At 39.6% G+C, this 18,458-nt stretch overlaps 1 protein-coding gene across 10 annotated transcripts in view; it reads right to left on the bottom strand.

The window, feature by feature from the left end:
* The window catches only part of LOC111861735, a 22,170-nt gene extending 3,712 nt beyond the window's left edge, over nt 1–18,458 (bottom strand). Inside the window, exons 1-5 of one of the 10 annotated variants that reach the window (XM_023846555.2) lie at nt 18,182–18,458; nt 15,627–15,701; nt 10,359–10,414; nt 3,624–3,850; nt 931–1,145 (exon numbers count right to left, since the gene is read on the bottom strand). In XM_023846555.2, the coding sequence (XP_023702323.1) occupies nt 931–1,145; nt 3,624–3,816 (408 nt within the window). In that variant the 5' untranslated portion in view covers nt 3,817–3,850; nt 10,359–10,414; nt 15,627–15,701; nt 18,182–18,458. Of the gene's footprint in view, nt 1–930; nt 1,146–3,623; nt 3,851–10,358; nt 10,415–15,626; nt 15,702–17,581; nt 18,156–18,181 lie in introns of those variants that run through there. The other 9 variants (XM_023846554.2, XM_023846557.2, XM_023846556.2 and 6 more) reach the window with 9 other exon arrangements.

The following is an 18,458-nucleotide window of genomic DNA, read 5'->3' as shown; positions in this document are numbered from 1 at the left end:
GGGGGGGGGGGGGAAGAAACCCCATGGCAACGAATACACGTGCAACAACAGAAGAAACTGCTGGAAATGGTGTTTTATATGTGGTCTGTTCCGAGATGTTATAAGGACAACTGGAGCAATGGCATGAGTGCAAAAGCTGAAGAATCTCCACTGTTAGAAGCCATTACCAGGAAATGACCAGTGAAGACACTGCAGGCTTGAAAAGAATTTAAGTGTGTGCTCTAGTGATCTGTGAAGAGTGGAGATTAGCAATGGCACCATAAGGAATTTTATTTATGAGTTGTGTGTTAAAGTGTTCAATAAATCCACTCTCCAATCTAAACTGTGTCTACAGTCACACAACACTGTGGCAATATAATAAAAGAAATAAGCTGGAAAGATGCAGTGAAACATAAATAAAACAAAAAACTTGAAGACAGCAAAATATTTTTTTTTAAATTTAGATTCAAGTAAGTTCTACAAATATATATCAATAAACAGTAAACAAACATGCATGTCACAGTTCTGATCTCTGTAGCAGCCTGCAGATTTTCAAGAGCTCAGAGAATTTAGTGCTCATAATTCACTGGGAGCTGTCTATATGAATTCTGCAGTGCATTAATTACATGCATGCATATAACTACATTACAGAAAGCTTCACTAATGAACAGTAATCTATAAGTACTGAGAAGCACATCTAATGAACTGCATATTTCCATGTGTTATCTGGTCACCAGTTTGATTAAATACAATCCAAGAGTTCTCAGTATATTGGTTTGAAATTAGCTGCAAGGGAAAAAATCTCTGGAAATAATATAGTTAATTATCAGTGTTTCTAGTTCTTTACTAATACATAACACAAGCTTACAAGAACATAATTCACCTTACATGCAGCATGAACCAACAGATTATTGTGCTCTGCAGTTGTGACTTTGAAATCAGATCAAGTACCTTGGCCTGCAGGTCCCAGCCTACAATGACACCTTTGTAGCCCAGTGTACGATGTTTGACTACTTGTCCAATTCTGTAGCGTAAGTGAAGTGGTCGTTTATTTCGCACCTCTAATGAGGTGGCAAAGTATCCAGCTTTCTCCCTATATTTTAAAACTTCAACAGCTGGAGACTCATCAGCATGTGTGCTGGTGAAATCGTCTGGCTGAATGACAGCTAATTAAAAAGAGAAGACAAATAAAATGGTAACACCCCTAGAAAAGATCAATATTTGATTTTCACAACATGAATAAAACTCAGTACAATATATTCGAAGATGGTTGTGAAACATGTCCTCAGAAAAACATGATTTATAAATTAACACAATTATTATCATCAACGCTGTCCACTGTCATGAGCTTCTTCAAACATTCTGGAAACTGGATCCATTTCCATCTTCAGGTATAAGGAGCAAAAGGTTCCTATTTAGATGGATCCATCAGAAAGAGCTATTCCTGATAACAGGCCACCACAAGTAGTTCCAAGCAGAGCACACATTCCACTGAAGTTAAATATCATCAACAGGATATAAGTACAAAAAAATTAAGGGGGGGGGGAAAGCAAAAACAAAACAAAGCTGAAATCCCACAACAATCAGGGCGAGAATCCATCAAGCAGTCACTAGGAACACAAATAAAAACATGACAAAACCAATCAGTGCATTGCTGAAGGACATAAATTACATGAAACAACATGAAAATATAGGGCAAGATTAATTTGAAATGTCTTGTAACATCCTGATCTCACCACTGGTGAGTGGAAACCAAATTTCATATTTATACCAGTCATTAAGCATTACTAGTGAAGTAAAATCAACTTGAAGAAAGCAGTTTTCTGGGATTTGGCACCGTGTATATGTGGTGTTAACCGACGTTTTGGAGGAACGTATCGCCTCCATCTTCAGGGTAGAAGGAAAAATATAAGAAATCCGCAAGCGACGAGACCGTGAGAACCGGTAAAAGCAGATTGGTTTTGGAAATATACATATATACGTTCCTCCGAAACGTCAGTTAACACCACATATACACGGTGCCAAATCCCAGAAGACTGCTTTTTTCATAGTCACCGCCGTGAAAGCCTCAAGTCTAAAATCAACTTGTTTGTGATGGGGAAATAACAAAAGCATACAAATTATGGTGGGGAAACTCATCAGGAAACAGCTATTTGGAGACAAAGGAAATGGAAGAATAATGTTATGATGAATATTAAGGAAACAGATTTTGAAGATGGAAGCTAGAAAGAACAAACAGAATTGTCACTGCAACATATGATGTGATATGAGGAAGGCAATGTATGTGTGTGAAGGATACTGGACATACACAAAAAGGTCGCTACTGCAGCAAACAGAAAATAAATCAATAATGCAGTAAAAAAGTTTCCGTTTCTCTTTCTAAAATAATAAGATTGATGGTACTTAATATGAAATGTTCTCTTGCTTATAGAAAACCAGGGTTAAGCAATAACCATGGTCTTATCCCACATGCAAGTATAACATGAAATATTTGTTGATTCTTCAAGTGCACATACTACGGTTAGAGCACCTAATGGTATGACTCTGTAGTTTTCAGTCGTAAAACTCTTGATGTTTTCCACTACCTCTGGTGCACCATTTTGTCTTCTGCTGTAATCCAAACTGATCATCACCATCATTGGCAAAACATCCCTTTTTGAGCTATAGCGTTCCTTGGAACATTCTGCCAAATCACATCTGGGTTTCATTTCTTTGGATTTTAGAACAATAATTTGTTTAAGAGAGCAAGGTCATTACCCTTGCATCCAACATGGAGGACCAGGTCCCTGGCACCCAGTGATAAGGTGGTCCAGTTATAACCCCCAGGCACTGGTTTCCCATTTTTCTCACCTTCTACAACTTGCAGGGTTAAAGTGGAGGTATTCTAACCCACATCCACATGGGGCAATCTAAACTCATAGGTATGCCAGATGCAGACTACTCATCTAACCACAAGGGCACTTCATGACATTTTCTTTTAACATTAATCAAATTGATCCAAACTGCAAGAGTTCTGAATGATATGGAAAAAAAAAACAATGAATGGTGAATAGATAAGGCTTTGGAATGAGACACTGGGGTCTATTTGAAGCTACTATTTCAGCATTTGCCTGTGGTGATAGGGAAATCATGAAAATACTACTACATCCTGGCCAAGACTCAAAGCAGGTACTTAGGTACTTCCTTTTGTACAGGCATACTACTACTGCTGCTGCTGCTGCAGCCGCCACCACCACCACCACCATCATCATGACTACTATTTACTACTACTACTACTACTACTACTACTACTACTACACCAACCTGCTCAAAGTGCTAACATTCCGATTCTCACTCATGGACGCAAGCTGTGGTGGGGGCTAACTGGCATCTGGCCCCCTTTCCAATTTTTTTAAATCACAATTAAGTAACACAAAGAAATACTCCAGATATTAATAATAAAAGTTAAAAAGTATTTAAAATAATTTTTTATGGCCCACCTCCCACACCCAAAGAAAAAGTCCTGGTTGGTGCCCATGACCTCAGTCACTGAGATGGTCAATACTGAAAACTGACAGATCCACTCTCTGTACTTTAATTTCTGGGAGCATGGACAGGGAAGAAAGGTGGAGGGAAACTGCTAAAGAACATGCTCACAATTTTACCTCTTAGCATCCAGGATGCATGCTGCAGCCACTTGACATTCCATGATTGCAATGTGAACCACATGTCCTGTAAATGCTTCACTTGTGGCAATATTTTGAGTTTTGTGGTTCCTAGGTTTCCCGAAATAAGGTACTGAACTGGTACACTGAGTAGCAGTATACACAGCTGAACTCTCTCACGTCTCCACGGCATAACAGCTGCTGTGTAGCAAACATCAGTTTTTGGTCTGAAGCACAAATGAGAATGTGTAATCATACAATGTCATATAAAGAGCTAACAAAGAATTCATGAAATATGAATGAGAACAGTCTGTTCTATATCCACATAATCAGTGCGACAAATGACCAAGCATTATTCTTATATTTCATATACACACTACTCAATGCGGTAGTGTAGTTGGTTGAGGCACTATGCTACAAGCCGGAAGGTTGCAGGTTCATCCCGTTGAGGGCATTGGATTTTTTTTCAATTGACCTAATACTTCCAGCCGCACTATGGCCATGGGGTCGAATCAGCCTCTAACAGAAATGAGTACCAGGAATTAATTAAATAATTTTCCTGGGGAGTAAAGCGTGGCCGGTGTGTAAGACTGACAACTTTACCGCCATCTTTGAGCCGATTGTCTAGATAATGTGGGACCCTCAAAGTCTCACAACCCTATGGGCCTTCACGGCCTCTTACATGGATGGCTTAAATTTTTTTTTACTATATCCGGAGGCTGTATCACCAAATATGGATTCTAGTGACTAGGCTATACAGTGGTCAATCATGGAATTAGGGTTTGATTTCCACCAAACAAAACAGATTTCTCTCTTCTCCATGGAATGAAGACCAGCTCTAAGGCTAACCCAGCCTCCTATACAATGGCCACTAGGGGCTGTTTATGTCTAGGTAAAGCAGCAAGGGCATGAAGCTGACCATTCACATACATCTAGTGCCAAGGTTAGGAACGGGGCAGCTAAACCTCAAATCCTCCACATCTTCATGCTGTGGTGCTTAACTAAACACCTTTTTTATGGTAAGATATGGCAAGACAGGGAAACATGTGCTATGAGTTTCTTACTCAGAAAGCCTGAAATGCTTTTGAAGTTAGCTTTGCAATATGCTATTAGGTTGGTTAAAGAAAACCAGGAGGAACTTAAACTGAATGTAACACATCCACTTCTGCTCTCTGCACATAAGGCTAAATTATTAGGCAAAAAATAAATACCAGGAAGACAAACATGGTAGTACATTTGTGCGATGGTAACCACTTTATTTTCACTTATGGCACTTATATTATGAATTAGTGTGGAGGTGGAAGTAATCACAGACAGAACTAATTATATTTTGATGATTCACCACCAGAATGCAGGGTAAAATAATGACTCAATACTCGATAAACACCTTGTGATACACGCAAGCAACAACAGGATGAATGTTCATAGCTCACTGCTAGGCAACAGTAAGCACGCCAATGGACTGGTAGGATAGCTATCACATGACTTGTTTTCTGTGCTGTCTGTGCTGCTGCTATGTAATATAAGTCCACCTGCAGCCACTTGTGGCCTATTGCGAAACTGCTTATGAAAAGGGATGGACCAAAGGCACCAACCACTGTTCGTGGACCTTTAGGAATAACATATCACCCTGATGAGAAAGCCAACATGATAGCAGATTGTTTAGAAAACCAGTTCACATCTCTTGACCCATGTGACGAAAGCCATGAGCGACAGGTAGAGACTACAGTCAAAGCTCTCCTTGCATCTGCAGAAGGCACTCTGTTGGGGAAAGTATGACCTTGTGACATACATAAATTAACAAATACATTAAAATTGTGAAAGGCTTGTGGGCTTGATGGTATTCCAAATGAATGCCTTAGGCATCTTCCAAGAAGACGACTGGTACATCTGACACATTTAATTAATCACTGCCTTCGGCTGTCCCATTTTCCAAAGCCTTGGAAGGAAGCAAAGGTTATAACGTTACCAAAACCCGGTAAGGACCCAAAATTTCCTCAAAATTTCCGCCCGATTAGCCTCTTGTCTACAACAGGCAAGATATTTGAAAAAGTTATTCTGAAAATAGTCGAAAGGCACATTGAAGAAAAATGCCTGATTAATGCAAGCCAGTTTGTTTTTCCATGCCCGTCATAGCACGACACTTCAAGGTATGAGGCTTACAGACTACGTGACCTTAAATTTCAACAATAACATGTCTACAGCTGCTGTATTCTTGGATATTGAAAAAGCCTTTGATAAAGCATGGCACACTGGCTTGCCATATAAATTATCTACATTAAAATTTTCGATAAGTCTAATCAAGCTTATTAGCGCTTTCCTTTCTCAGAGAAATTTCAGACTTTCAGTTGAAGGTGAAAAGTCTACACCAAGGGATATACAAGCAGGAGTGCCACAAGGTTCTGTTCTCTCCCCCACACTGTACAGTCTATATATAAATGATACGCCGCAAACACCTGGTGTCTATCTAGGTCTCTTTACTGACGACACCTGTATATATGTGACAGACCGCAAAGAGGGTTATGTTCTCAGAAAGCTGCAGTGAGGTCTCAGTGTTATTGAGATGCAGTGTGATCGCAGGAACATAAAAATAAATTAAGTTAAAACTCAGGCGATCTACTCCTCTCACAGACGTAGGCCCCCTCAGACTCATCTCACATTGACTGGGCAGAATATCCCCTTCGTCAATCATGTAAAATACGTGGGCGTAATCTTCGATAAGAGGATTACGTGGAGACTTCACATAGAAATGACTGCAGCCAAGGCCTTCAGAACATTTATTAGAATTTAGTCCCTATTCAAAAGTGAGCATTTAAACCCAAACATTAAACTATCCTTCTATAAGGAACTGATCAGATCAGTAATGACTTAGGCTTGTCCCACCTGGGAATTAGTGGCAGACACCTACCTCCTAAAATTGCAGCGCATGGACATTTTCCAAGGTGCACATCAGTCTGCAACTTGCACACGGCTTTCAACTTTCTGTATGTATACGATTATATAACAAAATTGTGCAGATGACAAGCAGAAGTCATACAAAATCATGATAATGAACACTGTTCGCAGTATAGGACAAGGTGAAGACAGACACAGAAAATATAGGAGGCTTAAACTTGGCGGTGGTCAAGCTTATGACCATTCAAATGCCTAAGTTTTCATTGCACGAAGGGCGTTTTGTATACAATGCCGCCTATTTTTGTGTTAATATGTAACATCTGAGCTGGATGTTGGTGTTGTAGTAAAGGTTGAACCTTCCTGCCAATGTACTGTTAGTTTGGTTGTCATGCGACAGATAGTGACAGCAGAGCAGTCTACCAAAATGGCGTCTGACATAGAAGTGTGTACGAAACAGAGATGTGTTATTGACTTTCTCACTGCCAAACAAATTGCACCCACTGACACTTGTTAAAGGTGTAGAGATGATACAGTGGATGTCAGCACAGTCAGGCAGTGGGTAGTGGTTTTCAACATTGGCGAAAGTGAAGTGCACGACAAGCCATGCCCTGGGCGTCCTTGCTCAGCTGTCACTCCTCACAATGAACAGTACCTCGATCCTGGAGAGACTGTCAATTCTGAATGCTAAAAGACGACGGTGACTAAGCTGAAAGCCCGTATTTCCCAAGTTAGGCCAGAGAAGCAGATAACCTTTCGCTTGCAACACGATAATGCTAGACTCCATACCAGTTTGGGAACCACTACGCACATTGCAAAGTTTGGCTGGCCTGTCCTAGCACATCCACCTTATAGCCCTGATTTAGCACATTCAGACTTCCATCTCTTTGAGCCTATGAAAGATGGACTAGGTGGGCAACATTTTCCAGACGATGCTCTTATTCCAGCTGTAAGAAAGTGGCTAGCCTCTGCTGGTGCAGACTTTTATGGGCGTGGCATACAGGCTCTTGTTCACTGCTGGCAAAAGTGCATAACGGATGGTGGTGATTATGTGGAAAAATAACTATAAGTAGCTGAAATCTTGCTCTATTTAACTGCGTTATTATGCTTTCTGCATCTGTTGTAGTTTTCATTAAAAAAATGGGAGGCATTATATATGGAACACTTCTCGTAGCATAAGATCTGTAAGTTAGGCATGATCTGCTCTGTAAAGCATGTACTGACAGAGGACTTGTGTGTAAAGCAAAAGGAATAGTTTTTGTTCCATGGTAGTAACTTTTCTGGATTCCAAATATGTGCCAATATATGTGAGAAATATACACTTGATGAAAGGTTGAGTGTATTCATAAGAGACAGACCCATCTTCTCGTCAGAGAGGATGTTACATAAGGACTATTACCCCAAGAGTTCAGTTGGAAAAAAAAATCTCTGGTCATGGGTCTCAAGGGGCCTGATGCCAAGATGAACTGATTGGCGGTAAACCGCCAGTCATAAAGTTACTCTGACTCTGGCTAAAAAGAGTCCAGCAGGGTTCAGCAGTTGAGAGTACAAGTATGAGAATGGAGTGTGTACTTAATGAACTGTGTAGAATAGCTGAGTACAGATTAGGACAGAGGAGTACACAGTGACTGAATACAAAATAACAAGAAGACTTCATAGTGATTTGAAGTGCTAGTTTCTGTGTTGAGATCCATTGCCAGGAGATGACTAGGGAAGATGGAGAATCCTAGTGCATATGCAATGGTGAAGTGTAAATTGTGTAAGTCAGCGATAGCGCTGTATTAATTGTAATTAAGAGAGATTGTAAACAAAGTGCCAATAAATCCAAACATCTCATTGAGAACCCATTATTTTTGTCACGTGTATCTCCTACTTGTGATAATAATATAAAGGCAGCTAATAAATCCTGTGAAAATGTGCCAAAATTAAAATATTTTACATTATATTTTAGCATCCCGTAGCATGGATAATAAGGATAAAAATATTTTGAATGACAATCAAAATTATATTCACAACACTAGATTAAATTTTGGGAATGCCTGCTACCATTCAATTCAAAGTCTTTTTTCTTTCCATCTGCTATCCAAAAATGTAAAGATTAAAACATACAGAACTATAATTCTACCTGGAGTTTTGTATGGGTGTGAAATTTAGTCTTTCACATTACTGGAAGAGCAAAGTTTAACAATGTTTGAGCAGAGAGTGCTAAGGAAATGATAGGAGATGCCTGAAACCTGGAGAAAACTGCATGATGGGGAGTTTCACAATTCTTCCCATCACTGGACATTATTAAGTCATCAGCTCAAGGGGGTAAGGTGTGTAGGAGAAAAATTCTTGTCAAAAAAACCTGAAGGTAGAAGACCTCTTTGAAGATTCTGGAATTTATGGAAGAATAATATTAAAATTATTCTTAAAGAAAGAGGGAGCGTGGAATGGGGTCATATGGTATAGAACAGGAACCAACAGAAGGTTCTTGTGGGCATTGTAATGAAGCTTTTAGTTCCATAAAACGTGTGGAATTTCTTGAATAGCCAAGTGATTATTAGCTTCTCAAGTAACACTCTGCTCTGTGGAGTAAGTGAATTATTCAGTCAGTCAGTCTGTATAAGAGTAAGAGGAACGTAACTAACAAACTGTCTGGAAACAGAACCTGAGGAGTGAATACTGCTAAGAGCAAAATGCACCACTGGGCTGACCACTGTTTCCCTTCACAATCTCATAATTTACATTCCTACAATTCATTTTAATGTTACTCTCTTAATTTTTTCCTCAATCTTTGTAGTTACTGCATCCAAAGAGGTTTCCTCACCAAATTGCGGGAACAACAGTCATAAATTAGGCTTGTTACACATGCTGGTCTGCATAACTCAGTGTCTTACTATTTGAAGGAACAGCCCCTTAAATGGGGAACAATACATTATGCATTCCAAAGGACTGAGGCAACTAACAAATATGGTACAATCACATTGTACTGGATATGCAACAATCTAGTAAAGAATTTAACAAAAATAAAAATTCATAAGCTACAAACACGTATGTAACCTTATGGCCTGCAGAAAAATTGTTTATGGCCCAGTCAAATGTCCAATATATCACGTGCTATCTCATTCCAAAAAGGGATCAGGGATCCAAATGCTGAACTTCAGTTCTTTTCAATGGCAATACAAATTCAGTGGCCATGGAACTTTAAAAGTGTAAAATCTAAGCAGCAATTCTAAATTCTGTATGGTAAAAGGTAAAGTTGTCCCTGTGCTTAACTATTTAAGCACTATGCCATGAAGGCGAATGGGGGGTGTATGTAAAGATTCACATTTTCTTGACCCTGGCACTAGTTGGAGGTGAGTGGTCAGCTTCACGCCTCTGCCACTTTACTCGCAGGGAAAGATCCCATAGTACCCATTGCATAGAAGGTTTGGTGGGCCCCAGAGCCAAACTGGACGATGTGGAGAAGAGAAAATTCTTACCCTCACCGAGACACGAACTCCAACCCCTCGGTCATCCAGCCTGTAGCCAGTAGCTATACCGACTACACTATCTGAAACATACTATCACATATTAATGACTAGACATGGGGTTTGGATTGCTAATTGGATCTACTGAACTTCTTATACCTCGTAACTACACTCTCACTATAGCTCACATACAATTTTCTGTTTGCCCCTCCAACAGTTGTTAGGTAGCGGCTGCTACACCGCTACACCTCTTCCAAGAATTCTTCTATTACTGTGTGTTTACAGTTGTCACTATCACATGTTTACCACATCACTGCATAGCAATGCTGGATAGGAAATAACACATTCACTGTTATTGAATGTTTATTAATTGCCGCTGACACATGTTTACCTGCCCTTGAACAGCAAAGGACGTATTTATTCGTTCCATTATTCCTGCTCTTCTCTCTGAAATAAATAAATGGAATGCGAAATACTTAAGAAAATTAGAAAACCACACTAATGCACTACACCTACTAGACAATAGCTGTACTACACTTAGACTAAAAAAAGATATACTGTCCTAGCACTACCAGACAGACCTGAGTAAAACCCCAATGCAAAAATTAAAATCATACCCAAGTCAACAAAAAGAAATATATGCGTTATGCCACTGGGCAAACTCATTTACTTTTGAACATACATATTTATTGCAGATTCTGTATAATAAACGTGAGAAAAAAATATTGTGGCTTTCAGCTGTCATGTCACAATATGTATAACTATTTTGAAGCATCTGCATGTTGTTGGGGACACGCGGAGGAACAGCTGTTTAAGCCACTATGCTACAAGCGGCTTCAAGTCCCGATGAGATGCATTTCTTCAACTGACCTAATCCTTCCAGCCGCACTATGGCCCTGGGGTAGACTCAGCCTCTAACAAAAATGAGTACCAGGAATCATCTTGGGGGCCGGCGTGTAAAGCTGACAACCGCCATCTGTGAGCCGATTATCTAGACAAAATGTGGCAGCCTTGAAGTCTCTCAATCCTATGGGTCTTCACGGACTGTTACAGGGATAGCTTTACATTTACAATTATCTATATGCTGTTAGTCACTTAATAAGATCTGGGATGACTCAGTATGCTTGATATTTTTCATATCAAAATTAATTTCTGGTGCAAGATTTTTTATTCAGCTGGTAATGGTAGGGTATGATGACATATAAGGACTGTTAAATTTATGTAGGATGGAGTATGAATATGAGGGATGAGCCATAAAACTGGCCCTAGCACTGCGACCTTCAGTGGTCTATTGTGCTTTATGTAGGATGGAACTTCTTGAGCAGCTAAATATTGAATGTTCAGGCAAAGATATTGAAAAGGGGTTCAGTTACCAGGAAGTCATTTCAAATTAGCATTTTAATAAGCTTATACTGCTCTGAAGAGAACTGTGCATAACTTACTTACTTACTTACTCATGGAGCTGAGCCCTTCTGGAGGAGCCGCCAATTCTGCAGCTACTCAAGAATTTCCCAGCATTTTATGGAACCTGAAGGTTCATTACCGTGTTCACAAGAGCCCTCCACTGGTCCCTATCCTGAGCCAGATCTATCCAGTCCATACCACCCCATCCTATCTCTCTAAGATCCACTCTAATATTGTCCACCCACCTACGCCTTGATCTTCCCTGTGGTCTCTTTCCTTCTGGCTTTCCACCAATATCCTAGACGCATTCCTTGTCTCCCCATTCATGCTACATGACCTGTCCACCTCATCCTCCTTGACTTGATCATTCTAATTAAATATACTTGGAGAAAAGTACAAGTTATGAAGCTCCTCATTATGCAGTTTTCTCCAACCTCTTGTAACTTCATCTCTCTTCGGTCCAAATATTCTCCTCAACATCCTGTTCTCAAACACCCTCAGTCTATGTTCCTACCTTAATGTCAGAGACCAAGTTCACACCCATACAGAACCACAGGCAAAATTATAGTTTTGTATATTCTAATTTTTATGTTCTTGGACAACAGACGAGAAGACAACAGGTTCTGGACTGAATGATAGCAAGCATTACCCGAGTTCAATCGCCTCTTAATTTCCTCCTGAATCAGGTTTCGATCTGTTATCATTGTTCCCAAGTATCTGATCTGTACCACATTTTCATAACATCTGTTTCCTATCTTTATGTCTTGATTTTGCCCTGCATTTTGGTGATGAGACAGTAACATGTACTTAGTTTTCTCTGTGTTTACTTCTAGACCAACCTCTTTACTTGCATCAGCTAAAGTTTGTGTGTTTTTCTTTATGGTATTTACATTATCACCCAGTAGATTCACATCATCGGCACAGACCAACAGCTGACTGCGCATAACTGGAACTGCTAATTTAAAATTTACAGATGTACACACAACATTAATGATAACATAGGAGCGAGAAAATATAAGTAAGTACATTTACTTGCTCAAAATCTCAAAATGTTACTTGATTAAGCACTGTTTAACATTTTTGGAATATCTTGCCAAAATTTTCCATCTCTATACTGATGAAAATACATAACTGATACTTGTGTTAGGCAATGCAGGGCGTCATTAACTCCAAACGAGAATCCCACAGCTTGTTTGTTGGGTTTCAAAATACTTTCAAAGTTTTATCATGTCCTTTCATTCATCCAAAAGGAATATTGTATAAAATCACGTGAAGATATTTTTATTTTTCAGTTGCCTCATTTTCTATAACCACATTAGTAGCAGCTCATATTGAAAAATGAGACCCACGACATATATGTTACATGACTGTTAATGTACGTAAGACCCGTTCCTCTGGATGTGTAGACGTGGTCTACTGTAATTAAGGTCCCAAAAACTTTCAGTACATATCCATTACGAATTAATACAAAATAACTAAAAAACACGAAAAAAAAACAGACTGTGCAATTATAACTGTACATTATGCTGCAAGACTCCTGTGAGCTGGAATATTGCGGCAAGAAGACACAATAATTGCTATACAATGGCTAAGGTAAATACGTGGAAGGGATGCGCGTGCAGAGGTATGACACAACAGAGCCGGTAGAGTGTAGCGAGAAGACATGACTGTTGCTATGCAACAGCTAGGTAAACATGTGGAACAGATGCGTGCGCAAGCACTGTTGGAAGGAGCGTTTTCTGCTTGTCCAATCAGAGGATATATGCCGAGAACCAACAGGGCAAATTATTATACTGCGTTCAGTTGTGAGAGTGTCTCCAGCTGGCATGGCTGTTCGCACGGAAGCAGTAGAATCTCAACTGTGAGACGCTACTATAAATAACGAATAGTGAGGCAGGCAGAAGTCCTTGTAGCAGTTTATTAAGGATATCTTCCATCAGCTGAGGGGCCAGAACATCACAGACAAAGAAAACTTGGATCCCTAATATACACCAACTAGGAAATGATGGAGATCAATAAAGAGAAGATTCAAGCTGTGAAAGGGTCAATGCAAATGGTGTTTGATAAACTGTTCAAGGCTAATTTAATACTGACCCAGGAGTTGGAGGTGAAGTTAGAAGCACTGAAGATTGCCACTGATCTTTTGATAACAGCTGATGAGAAGGTGAAGAAACTCGAATCAGTAGTAAGAGAACAGAAGGATGAGATAGAGCAGCTACTGGTCAAAACTGACGTGATTGTGAACATTCCTGGATTATAATGCTAATAGTTCACAGCCTCCAGAAGCACCTGATAAAACACATAAACTAGAATATCAACTCGATGAGAATATAAATAACAAAACTGAAGAATAAGCTAACAATCTACAGACTGTGAGAAAACCCACATTTAAGGGGAATGCCAAATTATAACATCTTAGCTGACATGGAAGAGAACTCAAATGCACAGGAACAAGGGGAAACAGAAGTTGGCCTGAATGATGCTCTTATCAAAAAAAAAATGATCAGATAAATACAGAGGCATGTTTCAATAGTCAAGCACACCCACAGCCCCGAGTAGAACAGAAGTCAGTGCATTCAAAGTGCACTCCTGAAGTAAACAGTACAGAGACCACATGCGCCTCCAGCCAGCTCCAATCCTCTGTTAAGAAGCAAATCAGGAAAACGACCATACTCCTCCCAGAAACAAAAGATGAAAAACCAAAGCTAGTCATTGCGAAAGATAAGCTGTGTGCAGAAGTATCAAGCATGGGTGAGCTGTGGAAGGCTGGAAGGCAGTCACAGGAAGATATTCTGAGCAGCTGGATTTGGGTTCTGAATCTCTGACAGAGCTCTTCCACCAAACGACATGTTACCTTGGCCCACAGCAGCCGCAGCGCAGACTCTGACTCTCAAGAAGACACGAAAAAGAAGACGCTAGAAAACTAACTCCTTAAACTGTATAGATTAGCAAGCATGTTACTGGGGGCATACAGTATGAATTCATCGTCAAAGCAATATATCTAGCATCACATACCTTATCGATTAGCGACATAAGTATCCAACATTAATCAACTATTTTCATCATAATACTTTTATTTATTTGAATATAATTAAACTGACCCCTTCGTTGGTGTCTCCACCTTATCTTGGTGAGGGGGTTTGAGTATGCCAAGGACCCTGAGAGCTATACTAGTGGTAGCGTAGCTACTGGCAGGGCCTCCCTTGCTGGATAGGTCAAAGGGTAGGCATCAGATGAAGAGAGACACCAAAAACCAAAAAGTGATGATGGAAGCAGCGTCATCAGCAGCGACTTGAAGCACAGAGCAAATGATGCTCGAGATGGTTCAAGTTCGTACAGCAACAGGTGTGACCAGGGTGGTTTGAACGGCTGTTGTGCTGCGACGTGGAAAGCAAATGGAAAAACTACCACATTATCACTTTTCCTGGATAGTCTCTTTCCAAAAACAGAGATACCATGTATGCGAGATATTTTCTCTGGAGACAAAACAAACTGGAGGGGCAGATAGAACTGAGCAGAAGACGGGGAAGAAGACGTAAGAAGATGCTGGATGACTTTGGGGACAGAAGAGGATATTTTTATTTGAAGGAGAAAGCTTGAGATCGCATTAAGTGGAGGAACTGTTTCAGAAGAGACTGTGGACCTGTCGTCTGACAGATTACTGATGAATGAATTAAATTGAGTTCCTCATTATGTAAAATCGTGACTCTGATGGTAGTTCTGTGGTATGTATTGATACGTGGAGCGTAAATGTCACAAGTCTACTTCCATTCTTCCATTACCAGCAATACATGAGGCTAGCTCACACAATTCGTTTCTTCATTATAACAGTCGATGGATTCTCTAAAATTGCATTTCAAGTTCATTTTGTACACATAATTCACATCATACTACAAAAATCAAACATAACATCACATTATAAATTTCATTATCCACTGCAGATATTCTTATTCTGACACTTATCTTTCAACACTGAAGTGAAAGACTGATCAAAAGAAAACTAAGTTCTGTTAAATATAACCTCTGTCTCTCCAGTGCGAGTTATTCACAGATAGTGACTGCTAGTAATTTTTAATTACATGGTGCATTCTTTAAATATCTGTTACAATACAAAATTTAAGGAATCCATATGAAATCATTCCAATATTGCTCAACTACCTTTGTCCATAAAGTTCCAAGACTGATTTAATATCTCAGCTTAGGTAAATGGCAATTCCAGGAAATGTGTTTTAAATACGGGCATTTTATGGCTCACCTGTGTTATTGACGTTAGTTCGCTCGACCTCTGCTAGGCAGCAGGGCAACGTCAATGGTCAGGTGGGAATTTGTGCTGTGAGAAGAAGGAACATTCAATTTGAACAGCAAGTTAACATCAAATTTTGTGTGAAGCTGAGCAAGACAGCCACAGAGACATTGCAGCTTCTGCGTGATGCTTATGGCGATGAAGCTTTATCTCAGGCCTGAGTGTTTGAGTGGCACAGGCGATTCGTGTCAGTGGAGGATGCTACAAGATCAGGCCGGCCTTCGAGTTCCCAGAATGAAAACGTGGTTCGCATCAGAGACATGGTACGGGAAGACCGTACTGTTACAGTTTGCATGTTAGCTGGTGCCCTGAATATCTATAAGTAGACCTACCACCAAATTCTGCAAGAGGACCTGGGTAAACAAAAAGTCAATGCCAGGCTAGTTCCACACACACTCCCTCAGGATCAAAAGGAGGTGCGAGCTTCAGTTTGTGATTTGTTACATGAGGTACAGAATGATTCCACATTTGTCAACAGTATCATTGCCGAGGATGAATCATGGTGTTTCCAGGACGAACCTCAGACGAAGAGGCAAAGCGCTGAATGGCGGTCAAAGTGCTCTCCAGTGTCAAAGAAAGTGAGGCGGCAGCAATCGAAAACAAAGACTATGATAATTGTTTTTCTTTCTGATGCCAGAGGTATCGTTCATCAAAAATATGTTCCACAAGGGCAAACTGTCAACCAAGAATTTTCCATCTCCATACTCAAGCATATATGCGAGGCACTTTGACGTCATCGTCCTGACGTATGGACATCTGGACAGTGGACTTTATTGTATGACAATGCGAGACCACATACTGCTCTAAGTGTCAACAGATCTCTCGCTAAACACGACGTTACTGTGCTTCAACCTCCCCCATACACCCCTGACCTCTCGCCATGAGATTTTTTTTTGTTTCCATGAATGAAAAAAAGAACGCTAAAAGGAAGGTGACATGAGAATATAGAAGCTATTCAAGGGTTGCAACAACACAGGTCTAGGCAACGACTCCAAACAGACAGATTCTTGTGGCAAAGGTCCATGAGCAACAGTGCAGGTATAGCTGGAAATTGTGTTTTCTATGGTGGTCCATGCCAAGGTTTTATAAGGACAACTGGAGCAAGAATTCAGGCAGTTGGGAGCTGCCATTCAGAGGCCTTGGGCATAGAAGCAGAGGAATAACCACTGTTGGAGGCATTACCAGGCAATTACTAGTGAAGACAGTTCATGCTGGAAAACACTTTGTATGTGCTATAGTGATTTGTTAAGTGTGCAGATCAGCAATGGCACTATAATTAAGTGCAGTCACATGTCATGTGTTAAAGTGGTCAATAAATCCAATATCCAAACAAAAACCCCATCTATAGTCACTCATATACGTGATAACATTAACAGGAATGTTCAGGTTAAACCTACCAATCAATATGTAGAATGGTATCACAATGTTGTGAATTGTGTACTTGAAGATGTAGGTGCTCATTTTGAACTGTACAAAAGCTTGTATAAAAATGATGAGACTTTGCAGTGAATTCTAAGTTGATGTTACAGAAGTATAACTAAATAAATAAAGTTTGTGACACAGTATACAGAAATATTTTGTACCTATTAAACAAATATTGTGGTTAAAACTAAAACTTAAAAGAAATTAAGATGAACAAGTAATTTAAACGATTATGCAACAATTGTTGGACAAATTTAATATAACAGTTGAGCATGTTAAAATATAACAATCCTAGCTCAAAAGAAATGGAGATAAAAAATGGGAAGTTACACATTAACATAATATTACAAATTAATGGAAGCATGAGCTAAGTTTATACACTGAAGAATGTATACTCAAGGTATGTGACATATGAAGTGATCATTTAATACTTGGTTGAGCTAAGTGGGGAGTGAAAAATTTTCTAATAATTCTCCATAACTTACCATAGATTCTGTTGGAAATAATACACTGATTGTAAACTCGTAACTACAGAACTGATGAGTACATTCTGTGCTACTATTTCATTACTCTTCTGTTGATTTGTGTTCTTGGGGTGGCTGCATGGCTTGTGTTGTGTAAACGTGGGGTTACATTTAGAAGTTACTTATATCTATGTGCTTGTATAACTAAATACATTTACAATACCGGCACTTATAGCACGAGAACACGTTATCACCATTCCGCATGCGAGCGGGAAAATGCTCAATTTTGAGACGTCTGGTGATCAAAGCAGTGAAAAAACTTTCTGGGCTCTAAATAAAATGTGGTAGATAGTGTACCTAGTGGTTGTATGGGCATAGGTTCATCAATTTTCATAACAGCAGATACTTGCAAAAGGAAAACAAATTATACTGCATAATTAAACAATAACGAAAAAAAAATATATACATTGTGCAATGAAGTTATTCCACGAGTTATTGGCGCCAGTTCCTATCGCTTTATCATCACAAACATCTGGTGACTGGGCTCCAAGGATTAGTGTACAACTGGCGCCACAGCACTTCACACTCTTCTCGAAACTTTGTAATATTACTAAAACTCACCGGTTATGACAAAAATTTTATTCGACCACAGTCTCCACAGTTAATGCATTAAATTGATACTCAATCGCTATTAAAAATACTGACAAAATACGTGCTTACTGACCAACGTATGTATAAACAATTGAAACTTCATTTCTGTATCATGCTACATCCCACTTTTCTTTACCACTCAAGCTCCAGATCACTATCCCCTATGATGCTACCGATCCTACTGTTCAAGATGCATAGACGGCATACTTGTTATGCATCAGCACCATCAGCGGCCATTAATACCGAT

Source organism: Cryptotermes secundus, unplaced genomic scaffold, assembly GCF_002891405.2.
Source record: "Cryptotermes secundus unplaced genomic scaffold, Csec_1.0 scaffold309, whole genome shotgun sequence".
Lineage (NCBI taxonomy): Eukaryota > Metazoa > Arthropoda > Insecta > Blattodea > Kalotermitidae > Cryptotermes > Cryptotermes secundus.
The sequence above is the reverse complement of the archived record's forward strand: the minus strand, read 5'-3'. Positions and strand labels throughout refer to the sequence as shown.